At 35.8% G+C, this 12578-nt stretch overlaps 3 protein-coding genes across 3 annotated transcripts; 1 reads left to right on the top strand and 2 right to left on the bottom strand.

The window, feature by feature from the left end:
• Window positions 1-5141: 5141 nt before the first annotated feature.
• Window positions 5142-8914, top strand: LOC120343834 (transcriptional adapter 1-like). The gene is made up of 8 exons (XM_078112532.1): window positions 5142-5320; window positions 5403-5560; window positions 5649-5731; window positions 6210-6464; window positions 7066-7226; window positions 7574-7706; window positions 8303-8484; window positions 8731-8914. The coding sequence occupies exons 1-7, from the start codon at window positions 5232-5234 to the stop codon at window positions 8456-8458; spliced, it is 1035 nt and encodes a 344-aa protein (XP_077968658.1). The 5' UTR covers window positions 5142-5231; the 3' UTR covers window positions 8459-8484; window positions 8731-8914.
• LOC120344151 (uncharacterized) lies at window positions 8484-9520 on the bottom strand. Its single transcript, XM_039413244.2, has 4 exons — window positions 9381-9520; window positions 9137-9282; window positions 8982-9058; window positions 8484-8909 (listed from the first exon to the last, which is right to left on the bottom strand). The coding sequence occupies exons 1-4, from the start codon at window positions 9466-9468 to the stop codon at window positions 8777-8779; spliced, it is 444 nt and encodes a 147-aa protein (XP_039269178.2). The 5' UTR covers window positions 9469-9520; the 3' UTR covers window positions 8484-8776.
• An 8-nt stretch (window positions 9521-9528) lies between these two features.
• LOC120344150 (uncharacterized) lies at window positions 9529-11504 on the bottom strand. Its single transcript, XM_039413243.2, has one exon. The coding sequence runs from the start codon at window positions 11501-11503 to the stop codon at window positions 10736-10738; it is 768 nt and encodes a 255-aa protein (XP_039269177.2). The 5' UTR covers window position 11504; the 3' UTR covers window positions 9529-10735.
• Window positions 11505-12578: the final 1074 nt, after the last annotated feature.

Raw genomic sequence — 12578 nt, 5'->3', positions numbered from 1 at the left:
TTTGCTTTAACATCTCCTTTGACGAAATAAAACTTATGAAAGTCTGAATCAATACATACTAAAGTTAAACATTGGTATGCTATAAGCTAACGGCAATTCGATAAAATTATATTAAATAAAATTTCCACCCGTGGATATCCGGTCCGTTGGTACCAATTAAACACATGGAACTAATTTAATTGTGTAAAACTAGTATAGTCTCACACAATCAACTTACTGGGTTTCACGCCTCTTTCTTGCAACAACGGGGCTCAAAAGACCATGGCAAAGTAGCCCAAGTTCTCGAATGGTGATAACTCAATAACGCTTACAGTCAATTATTACCGACGGTATAGCTCTGTGACGGAGGTATCGCAGACGCTGAAAGCAAGTATCATCTACAGTTACACCTACTTTTTCACTCCCATTGTTAAGAACATAACAATTAAGATTTGCGATTGTGTGAACTTTTGACTTTATCTCGTTTACGAACGTCTATGTAACAGTGGATATACGTTTAAATGTATGTTTTACAGACTCTTAATATCGCTGCGGACCCCCTGTGTAGTCATCACGGACCCCCAGCGGTCCGCGGACCCCAGTTCGGGAAACTCTGTTTTAAGGTCAATTGCAATAACCACTAAGCTGTCTAAAAGTGATTTTATTACATTTGAACATTTGAAAAACACTACCCTAACATAATTGTATAAATATCTTAATAGAACAGCAGGCGTAGTTTAAAGTTTCGGGTAGATCTCGAAGAAAATTACACACAACACAATTTAGATCAAAGAGTCTTCCCGTCTATAAGCGCAGCTGCAGGTTAGCCGTTACACTTTTCCACCACCAGTTTCAGAGCTATGTTATATTGAAATTAAATCTCTACTCGCTCGGGTGCTCCTGAAGTATGCGCACCAAGATGTCGCATAACCTGAACCCTAACCTGGTACACAACCTGAATTCAGAATGTGCGCCATCTTGGTGCGCATACTTCATGAGGTCCCTCTTCCGTGAGTAAGGTTGTAATTTTCCGCTTATTATAATATTTCTAACGTAAAAGAGGCCAGCAGTTTTAAGATACCAGTTTGTTTATTTACTGTTATCAAGCGCTTGTCGTCAATTAACAGAGTATATATGTAGATTTCGACGATTTCACAAAGATTTTGACCCTCGGCTAACTTTTAAAAAGCAGAAAACTTGATTTCTGTGCCAATGTCAGAATGTTCAAATTCATTGTAGGGGAAAGTGGGGCACGTTGGGACATGGGGCACAGTGGAAAATCAGCTCTCACACTGATACTATATCCGCAATCCTGTCCGCGGTTCGATGTTTCAATCCGCCCTTTGGTGAGTTACAACGTCCCCGCGAACGGACAACGGAAGGGTAGTGCGGCGCAAGCTATGAAGTGAAATTGGTTTTGGAAGGTTGAAACTAAAATTTCACCGTTCCAGTTTTTTCTTTTTTCTACATTGGACTTTCCAACATGACAAACCACCGTCTGATATTATTCAGCTTTAGTCCACTGTAGAATATTCATAACGTTGGCGAGTGGATGTGCCTTCCAGATTTCGCTGTGGGATAGTCTGAAAATATTTGTTGCCTATGAGGAACAATGGACCGGGGCACAGTGGGACTTGCCCTACAGTGCACAATTCGACATTGTTTGATACAATAAGTGCTTAGAGACCTAGATATGCGGTATATTAAGTGTAATATTATGGTTTCTTTTGACCCATGGCCCAATGTGGAATATATTCGAGAATCAATAATATTTCCAGATTTAGATTCGAGGGAAGAAATAATCAAATTTGTTTGCGAAACTTTTTGTCTGATATCTGAACTATTTCAGTTGAACATTGATTTTAAAAATATTAAAGCTTCAAATTTGAAGTCTCCCTGTTCTTTAGACGATTATGCTGATTAATTGCTTATTTTTAAGGGCATACTTCGTTGAATTTTGACGGACTGACCCATGGGGCCCCAGGGTCTGTCCGAATGTGCCCCACAAGTGGGGTACAGTGGGACACTTGACAGACGTTTTTCAAAGCATTTTAGTAGTAAGATGTGTGTCGCAAGAAAATTTCCTATTCGCTGAATGTAAACTACATTTACCCCTCTATGCATTAGTCCCGCCAACTTAAGGGAATATGCAGAATTAAAGGCTCAAAATATGCAAAAGAAAAAAAGTGTCCCAACCTTCCCCACTTTCCCCTACCTCTCACGTCTCAACTGTAAACAATAACCCATCCTTTCTGAGCCTCAATTCCCTTCGTATATTTTACTTTGCGTCAATAGATGTGGACGGTGTTTAGCAGTCATAGCGGAAATAGTGTCGTAATAGGTATTGATGATAATACGCCGAGCACTCACAATGACGGAATACCACTTGCACGAGTAATCTCATAAAATTACATCATTTTCCGCTAAAATGACGCATGTTGATATCATGAACTCGATTAAAACAGTAGCTCTCATCGGCTAGCTACAGGAAATTCATTATGGTGTTTGATGTTCGTGCATTATAAGCACAGCTACTTACGGAAAACGAGTGAGGCACACTATAAATATATTGAAAATGAAAAATTTTCCAAAAATGAATATCCAATTCCAGTGTCCTCAAACTGTCATCTATTTACTTAATCCTCGGATCATAGATTTTCAAACACAATCTTCGGTCTTCCTTAACACTTTTAAAAATCACTTTTAGCCAATCGCATTGCCGTATTTTACGGACCACCGTATCGTAATTAAGGATGCCAAGTATGACTACTTACAAGTATTCGATTCTTATCCGATTCCTAAATTTTCGATTCCGATTCTCGATTCCGAATCTCGATTCCTCGACATATCTTACCGAGAAAACATACCCACCTAAGCAATACCATATATGAAATCAAACAAGAGAACGATGTTCAAATATATGGACAAAAAGAAGGTCGAAACTAAGTAGTATGGGTATCCAATCTGTCACAGAAGACAAAATCGCACAAAAAAAACGAACCGACAGAGATTTTAAAAGCGATATATATATAGTGAAGTTTGCGGCATATCAGTGAAGCAGTTTATGCATATATGTGACGGAATGGCCACAAAACGTTACACATTGTTTGCAATCAAAGTCTTAACCTCGAGAATCGAGTACAATACATCGGAATCGATTCTAGTCGATTCCGCGAAGAATCGATTATGTAATCGAATCCGGACTCGATTCCGCCATCCCTAATCGTAATGCGCATTGTCAATAAATTGCTCAAATTGTTTTTTTTTTCTTAAATGAGGCGCATCGGGCTATAAGACGCAGCGATTATAAAACAATATCGGTATATACTGGTTTTGAGTGTGGGCAATAAAGCAGAACTTGATGCAAGATGCAAGATTCAAAGTTGGCTTACACACCCAACCCTCCATAGCGTTAACAACTTTTAAAAACATGCTTTCCAACAATGATACCTTTAACAAGCATAACCTTTTGAAATGAAGTGATAGATTCAAATACTAGCGAATAGAATTTTGCTTTTTGGGAACGAAATGGACTTATTGTTCGTTTCACTAAATTCTTGTTGTTGAAAAATCTTTTTATCAAACTCAGTGTTTTCCGGTCTTAGCAACGGTGCCGACACGACCTATGCGTTCATATATTTGTGCATTTCTCTTTTGTTTACGTTAAAATAGTCAATGACAATTGACAAAGACATTTATTACTTATTCAATCAAAGTACTAATTTCGCTTGATAAAATAGGATTTACATATTTATTCTGGATAAAGAAAAGGACGACAAGACGGCTTAATCATATGGCGAACCACGGCATCACGCCCGGTTTGCCGCACCGCTTTGACCTCGATATATTTTCTAATTGAGACCATGTTTTGATTTCGAATTGCGCCTAAGTGTAGCTACCTCACGATGTAAATATATATGCTCCAAGTCAGTGGTTCCCAAGAAACCCAAATTGAAAAACAAATTTTAAAGGTCGACAACCAAAAAACGGACATTGCTGATACTTTGAGACGTCAGAAAACGAACTTTTACAGCAAATTCGCCACACCAACGTTCATTTGACTGATCACTCATGAAACATGCTAACCGATTATAAATATGTTATCAAGGTACGGAAATTAACATATATATATATATATATATTCCTAATGACATCAATGAAATATGGTCACTGGATAGGGTGACCATATTTCCAAACCCTAAAAGGAGGACACATTGTTCGGTAGAACCGTAGATATAGAACCGCATTTCATCTGTGTATGAGATATACATTATAATATATCTATTAAATTCCCTAGAATTAAATATAAACGTGACAATAGACGAAATGACGACAATGAAATAACGCATTTTTGTTGTATTAAAAAAATATGCAGGACAATCGATTGATTTTCTCTTAGACCATGAGTATTTGGCAGTTCCTTTAATCGTCGTCAACATTGCTGGTTTTTTTTTTAATATCGTAAAACTGGGTATATTGGCGTAATTTTCTGTCCAAATCCAAATTTTCATAAATTGCGATATACGAGGTGAAATGGCGTAAAACCTAATTGTGAAACAAAACGATTTTACGTAGTAAACGAGTAAGCATAAGAAGTGTGCATTTAATTAGAGTAAACCCGTCTGCATGCTATCACCAGAGTCATTCTCTGCTATCACATCGCAATGCATTGCTTGCCATGTGTATAATGATAATTACAAGTCTCTACTGACTTTGGAATATTTAATCCCGTGAAAAAAGGAGGACATTTTAGAGCGTCCTCGGAGGACACAAATTTTTTAACGAAAAAGGAGGACACATCCTCCAATAGAAGGAGCTCCTATCACTGGAGGTCTATGGGGTCACTGGAAATATGATCAAACAAGGAAGTAGATCTTCTGGGGTCAAAGTTTGATAAATAGGAGCACTTTCACAAAGCTAGGGTCGCAGAAATATGTAATCACATACCGGTATCCTACTTTTTGTATGTTCCTATGGACTATCAGACTATGGTTGGTATCATTGGGAATCTGACATTGTTCCAAATGTGTTTTACTGTACCGGTACTGCTGTGGGCATTGCAGCATTGTCAGAATGTGAGCAAACCTGTCATGTCAGCCTGCAGATTATTGTAAGAATGCTTGAAATTAATGGTTTTTATTATTCATTCTTTCTGTCTTTACCAAACATCTTTCATCCTTTCCAGGTAGTAGTCTATTGTAATTTTTTTCTTGTGGGTGATTTCTTGTTCTGTTAGAGTGTTAGTAAAATTAATGATGACACCTGATGAGTGCAGGGAAAATTTGATTTCTTGCAAAAGGCGGTTAACAGATGCTTTAGCAATTCAAGGAAATGAGAAAATGTGAGTGTTTTACTCATCTAATTTTCCTTGATATAGACTAAGTCAGCAAGTGGTGATGAATTAATTGTCCTATCCTATCTAGTTACTGGGCGAACATGAAAGCCTGGTTCAAGCAACAGATATCAAAAGAAGAATTTGACATTGAAGCTCGTCAGATGCTGACAAAGGAGACAACTCATTTACATAATGAATTCTTACTAGCTGTGTTAACAAAGTGTCATGCTGTGGGATCAGTTACAGGTTTAGTAATTCTAGTCAAAACAAGATTTATTACTTGGAAATACCTGGCTCTGTTGATTATTTATCAATATTATGTTATGCTTCTAAGGTGTTAAAGACACATCAACAACTCTGTCAACAAAAGCTAAGAAAAACAAAAGAAAAATGCAAGCTATCAAAAGAAAGTTTGATGTAAGTGTTTCTATAATAACTTGCGTATTTAGGTTATTACAGAACAAAAACAACATATGGAGAATTGAAACTGTTTCGATTATTAACATAGGCTACTGGGAATTCATTGGTGTTTATTTTTCGGCAGAATTTAATAGTAAAAAATCTGACTGCAATTTATGTGAAAATTATTCTTAGGATACACCTGCTAAAATGTTTTTTTCAAATAGTATATCTTGACATTGACAACATTGATTAAAATGATTGATTATCGATATGAGTCTCAAAAGTTTCTAGAAAAATTGTTTGTAGTTCTTCGGCAACAAAGTAAATCTACTTCTATTACATGTCCTAATAGCTTTTACTTCATAGGAATATATGGTGCCACTTTGGCATGAGTTCAATCGCAAAGACATTCTTAGAATTCAGTTCCTAACTCTATTTAAACCACTGGGATCACACCATCGCTAAGGTCTCATACCAAATATATTTTATTCAGAATCGTTTTGTACAAGCTGTTCCAGCCAGCCTACCGCCAGCAAGAAATATCCAGAAGGAAAATAAACAGATGTTAAGTCGTAACAAATCGATGTCAAAACAAAAAGAAATTCCAAAGCAAATTGTGTTTTGCTCAAGGTCTTTAGAAATACCTGGAATGTTGGAAATGAATGGTCGAGTTGCTGTCATAACTTGGGAAAAAGGCCTTGATGATTTTTCCGATGAAGTTTCCCAACTTGTGATAAACGCTATTTATGTAAGATTGGTAATTAATTTCAGTTAGAATTTAGATATTCCCGTAGTATGTGAACCAAGATGGCGGACACCGAACATATTATGTGTACCAGGTTAGTGTTAGGCCATAATTTCATGTCTGAATTCTACGGGAGTCACTTGGCTAGTCCTCGAACTCGTACGGGAACTAAAATAAGGAAAGGTGGAATAAAATTATGGCCAAACCCTAACCTGGTACACATACTACGAGAGCGTCAGAATTTATGCCTTAACGATAGGAAACCATCTCATTTTTGTTTTACCAACATAATATAGCATAATTTCACTAATATTTCTTGGTTTGAGAATTAAGCAATCCTTTCATCCATCTTTCTACCTCTATTAAGCGATGTTATATTAATGATTCGTGCAGTACTCACTGCCAAAAACAGTAGTTTCCCAACTCCAATATTTCAAATTAGATATTTGAACCTTAGGTGTCGCTGCTCAATAACCAGCTTTGGTTCCTTGCAAATGTCCTTCCCCAGTAAAACTGTTGTTATCATTTTCCTCCTTTTATTTTCTGTGTTCATTTGTTTTTTTTTATTTACTCTTTGGAAAAAACTTGACTTTTCTACTTTTAGACTATTTTGAAAAATATAATAGCAGATATTTGTTCAAGAAGATCGGCTTACAAGGTACGAAGTACTGATTTCAGACATCATATCGGTTGTACACCTGAAAACCCATATCTTCTTCAAGATGCACCTATACCTTCACTGTTTGGATCTCGAAAATATAATAGGTATACTGAATGTTAATGTAAAGAAAGCCGGCGGAGAAGTGCTAGTTTTGAATGACCCGCGAAACTAGTTTTTAAATTAGTTATCTGGTTAAATTAGTTATCTGGTATGTGCGAGTAATTCTAATACCTCTGTGTAGCAAAGCCTATACCTTGGTGCAATTTTTTCATTTATGCCAATAACGTTACAATGCCCTAACAGTCTACTTAATGAGATCAATAACCAAAAATTTTGTACGTGCAACTACAAGAAAGCCTATGTTGAATAAAGGTGCGGCCCGCGGTTTTACCCTCCTGTATAAAAGGTTGCCCACCCCTTATGTGAAGTATTCATTGTTATAAAATTTCAGTTCTTCATTGTCAAGTAAACCAACATATGACGAAGCTGAACAGATGGCAATTGAATGTATAGGAAGATCAGAGCAATCATCAGCTCCATCAGTTCAGGCTGCTAACATGTATGACTTGCTTTATTCGCTGCAGGTACAAGTTTAATGGCTTCACTTATTATCAGTTTTCGTATCCTAATAAAGCACAGTGTATCTCGTACTCCCGTAATACGTGTACCAGGTTAGGCCATAATTTTATTCCGATTTTTCTAACTTTAGTTCTATTACGAGTTCGGTGACTGTCTGTGTTAGCTAAGTGAATATAACCCCTGTTCATAGGTTTCAGTCCCTTCACACAACTTGATGTAAAATAGGCGAACACAATTAGCTGCCTCCATATTGGTACACATACTTCTAGAGCGCTGTGTACCTTTTGAGGTTTCCCACACTTAGAGTATAAAATTTGAATTATCCCTGAACTTCTAATCTACACTACTAACTTTAACTGCATTCTCAGATTGTATTCACATAATCACCCTATTCAGTGGAGGATTTACTGGGAACGGTTGCAATGGTCGGAAATATTAATTTAGACGAAAAGTTGCTTATACTAGTCTAGTCCACAGCAGAGGTCACCAAGATTGCTTTTATTTCATTCTGAAAAATAATTTCAAGTATAGGAAGAATAGGTGAAACAGTGGGCTTGTGCAATTATAATATATATATTGTGACTGTTTTTTCATATTTTAGCAAAACAAGCGTCTTATACCATCTCATTCTGTATATGGATTATGCATGGAAAGATTACTCTCAAGTTTATGGCACCCTGACCATGATGAAATAGAACAAGACCACAACTTCAATAAGCTCGTAAGCACTTCTGAGCAGATGGAAAACCATGTATGAGAGAAAACAATAGACACATGTAAAATGTAAGTTGTCAGCAAGAATTTATAAAGTTGATAATAAATAAATAGGTAATGAAAGGTTGCAACGAACTCCCCGCCTCTTAATTCGTGCACCTAATCTTGGGTATTTGACAGAGATAGTAATAGCAATGTTTTTTTGCAATTGTCATACCGAAAAGGCCACCATTTCCACGAATATCAAACCTCCTATAACTCAAAAGTAAGAAGGCCTATTGTTATCAACTCTTCAATATTACTTCCACGCTTCAGGTACTGCTCCTCGGTAGAGTGTGAACATTGGCGATATGAGGTGAAATTATGGAGACTGAACTGGAAGATCTCTGGCTGCTTCTGGAATTTCTTCCAAACTGTCTATTTTGGGGTGAAGCCACACAGTCCACTGATTGGTTTTTTTTTTCACTGAAAACACGGCGTATTGAAGATTCCATCTGAACATTGACAATATATTGCATATGCATTATGTTGATATTTGTTATAAAGACGATATAAACAAAGCTTACTTTGACTGTTCATCCCGTCTGGTGGACATTGTGTAGATTATTCCACGACGAGTGTTTCCACTAACCGGAATTTCCATCTGAATAAAATATAATAAATATTATGGGCTGTTTATTCGATAATTTTAAAAGATGAACTCAATTCTTCAAATAGCCACCTTGACTTCTGTTGGATTTCGCTCTACTTTCTTCAAGTTGATTTTTTTGACTTTAATAGGTGCACCTCCAAGAAGCTGCACACATCTTATTTCATTCCGTGCTAGATCCACAGATGCTTTACAATATTCCTCCTCCTTTATATTCCCTGAACAATAGCGATAATCGAGCTGTTGATTTTTATAGCAATCCGCGAAAAGTTCAGAATAAGATTTCTTACAAATGCAAAACTGGTGCTAAACTTACTCTGTGCAAGGTATTGGAGATAATTCACCCCAATAGTGCCCACAACAGCTACTCCTAAAGCCGTTCTGAGATATCCTCTCATTGACATTGCTCAAGTAACTTTATTGGTCTTTTTAATTTAAAGTCAGCAAAATGATTCCATAATGTACTAGAATTGAATAAAACGAAAAGTAATGGCGTAAAATTAAAAACAACTTGCAATAATATAAGTAGCCTAAAACGAAAAGTAATGGCGTAAAATTAAAAACAACTTGCAATAATATAAGTAGCCTAGATGCTTTGGTGAAGTTTTTTTTCGAGGTTGACAAGAATGATTCCATAATGTACTACAATTAAACAAACTTAAAATTATATCACGTAAAGTTTTCTCTGTGAATACTAGAAAGATGTGTAGCAGGTTAGGGTTAGGCAATAATTGAAGGTACAAATACTACGAGAGTCACTAGCCAATAAGGAAAATTGGAATAAAATTATGGCCTAACCTGGTCTCGAGTGCTAACAAAAACATTCTTCTCTCTTTAATATATAGACTAGTCTTGGTTATTTTTAGTGAAGAAATACCATTGCAGTTTGATTCGCACATATTGAATTACTAGGTAAATTTTGGCTACTAAGAACAAACATTAAGAAGACATTTGCTTTCGGCATACCAGTTTAATAAACCAACAAAAATAGTATTACAATTCTAAATATAATTGTTCAGAGATGCGCAATATCACAAACAGAAAAGATGAATAAACTAATTTGAGACTAGATTAGGACAGACAGGTTGTAATAGAATACAAAAAGAATAATTTATATTAACACACGCTGGTCAAGAGAATAGGTCCATGCTGAAAATTCCCCTTTAACTGGATTCAAGTCTTATAATATTTTGTCAAGTAAATGTTATCCAGCTAGTATCTCTAATTTGTGACTTCAGTTAAATCAATTTCAAACAGCTCTTGGAAAATTCTTAAATCTACCAGACTGGTGTTGTAATTCAGGAGACAAAAATGTGCATTTGATATATAAACTCAAAAAAGGGTCCGCCATTCTTAAGTCTGTATATCGAGATTGGGCAAATATGGACATTTTCGGCCGATGTATGGGGACAAAACCAAATGGTATTGAAAATTTACTTACTGCTGTCTAACACATAAATCAGCCATGTGAACTTCAGCATTGTTTCGCCGTTATCTAACCTAATACTTAGCTTTTAAGAATAGAGCAGTCCTGACATGGATACATCCTAAACTGTATGGTATATAAATAAAAGTGTAATGAGCATACCATATTCAACAGAACAAGCTACCACCAAAATAACAATCGGCAATGAAGGTGGAAAACAATTGAAATCAGTAAAATTATCTGGCTTACTTTGATGGATTTACCATGTATGCATTCTCTATGATGTGTATTTCAGCATGCACTCTCATATTGGATAGTTGTGAAAAACACCTGCCACATCCTTCACATCGAAACGGTTTTTCACCATAATGTAAACTATTGATGTGGGTTTTCAAGTAGCTTTTACGGCTGAATCGTTTTTCACATATTGGGCAAGGGTAAGGTTTGCCATTGACATGCAGAGCCATATGCCCATCTAGAAGACTTTTTCTGCAAAATTTCTTTTCACAGTGCGTGCATGAAAAAGTTTTTTCCTCGTGCGTCAATTTATGCTGTCTAAACTGGTTTTGAGTTCCATATTTTTTCCCACAAACTTCACAAGTATATGGTCTTTCTTCTGTGTGCTTAATAATCATATGATCTTTCAACTGACCTAGATTAAAATATGATTTTCCACACATAGTACAAGAATGTTGCCTGTCTCCAGTATGTTGTCTCAGGTGGCGTTTCAGTAAAGATCTTTGCTTGAATTGTTTGTCACAAAATGCACAGACAAATCCTTTCTTGTCAACTATTTTTTTTTCAGGTTTTTCTGCAGAGTGTGTTTTCATATGCCGCTCCAACCTATATTTGAATGGAAATTGTTTACCGCATAATGTACATGAAAGAGGTTCTTTCCTTTTTACTTTGTATGTTTTTGGCCTTTTACACTTTCTAGTCCTAATAATGTCAGCTGTGGAATCATTATCTGGTAATTCCAAAGAGTTGGATCCGCTGGCATCTGCAGATGCCATTGCAAGTATACTATATCTATGGAAAACATTAACAAATTGAAGGAAAAATTAAAAATTGATGAGAATATTCGTTTCATATACCATACAAGCACTTTACTGTCGTTTTTAATAAAAGAGAAATAAACTTATTGAAAAGTCGAAATTAAAAATATGTGTTATAAGAATGTTTGTTTAAACAAATCAGAATCATTCCCTCCAATAATAAATTTGTACAAAAATTGATTATAATTGCGAAGTTTACCACACATTTTATGTCCGCAGATTGCAGCAGTATTTTAGAGCAGTAATTTATGTATTTTTTAACATAGGAAGAAAGAAATAGCTTTGCAGTTAGATCCACACTTATAGAATTGCCAGAAGACATTCTGCGCACCAGTTTCATAAACTAACAAAAATAGTATCACAAATATAGATATAATGGTTCAGAGATGTGCAATATCACGAACAGAGAAAATAAATGAACTAACTCAATACTAGATTATTACAAACATGTTGTTGTAATAGAATACAAAAAGAACAATTTATTTTAAAACACACACGTCAAGGGAATAGGTCTATGCTAGCAATGCTCCTCTAACTGCATACAGGGGAATGGACAGCTAGTAACTGCAACTTATAACTTCAGTTATGCAGACTGATGTTATAATTCAGGAGACAACGATACGCATGTGATAGATAAACTCAAAAATAAGTCCGCCATTTTTTTAAGTCTGTATATTAATATAATTTAGGTAAATATATAAATTTGTAACCCATGTATGGGGGACAAAACCCAATGTTACTGAAAATTTACTTAGTGCTATCTAACACATGAATCAGCCTTCATTATTTTGCAGTTTGCTGCTTTTTTCAATTGATTAACAAGTCTCTTCTTTTGCAAAACTAAGAGTTAGCTTTTTAGAATAGAGCAGCCCTGACATATACCTTATAAACTGTATAGTATGGAAATAAAGGTGTAAACAGCAGACCCTACCCTATTCAGGAGAATAAACTGGCACCAAAATAATAATCGGACGTGATGGCGGTGGAAAATGATCAATGGAACCATTGATATGATCTGGGTTGGTGGATTTAC

The sequence above is a fragment of the Styela clava genome, chromosome 5, assembly GCF_964204865.1.
Source record: "Styela clava chromosome 5, kaStyClav1.hap1.2, whole genome shotgun sequence".
Classification (NCBI taxonomy): domain Eukaryota; kingdom Metazoa; phylum Chordata; class Ascidiacea; order Stolidobranchia; family Styelidae; genus Styela; species Styela clava.
This window is presented reverse-complemented; position numbering and strand designations above follow the sequence as displayed.

Bases quoted from the DNA above. Each gene is read 5' to 3' on its own strand.
- LOC120343834 (XM_078112532.1), top strand. From the start codon at position 5,232: ATGATGACACCTGATGAGTGCAGGGAAAATTTGATTTCTTGCAAAAGG. The intron at 5,561-5,648 runs GTTTAGTAATTC...TATGCTTCTAAG, and splicing joins TGCTGTGGGATCAGTTACAG to GTGTTAAAGACACATCAACA. The intron at 5,732-6,209 runs GTAAGTGTTTCT...TATTTTATTCAG, and splicing joins CTATCAAAAGAAAGTTTGAT to AATCGTTTTGTACAAGCTGT.
- LOC120344151 (XM_039413244.2), bottom strand. From the start codon at position 9,468: ATGTCAATGAGAGGATATCTCAGAACGGCTTTAGGAGTAGCTGTTGTG. The intron at 9,283-9,380 runs GTAAGTTTAGCA...GCTATTGTTCAG, and splicing joins TCTCCAATACCTTGCACAGA to GGAATATAAAGGAGGAGGAA. The intron at 9,059-9,136 runs GTGGCTATTTGA...TATTTTATTCAG, and splicing joins GAAATCCAACAGAAGTCAAG to ATGGAAATTCCGGTTAGTGG.
- LOC120344150 (XM_039413243.2), bottom strand. From the start codon at position 11,503: ATGGCATCTGCAGATGCCAGCGGATCCAACTCTTTGGAATTACCAGAT.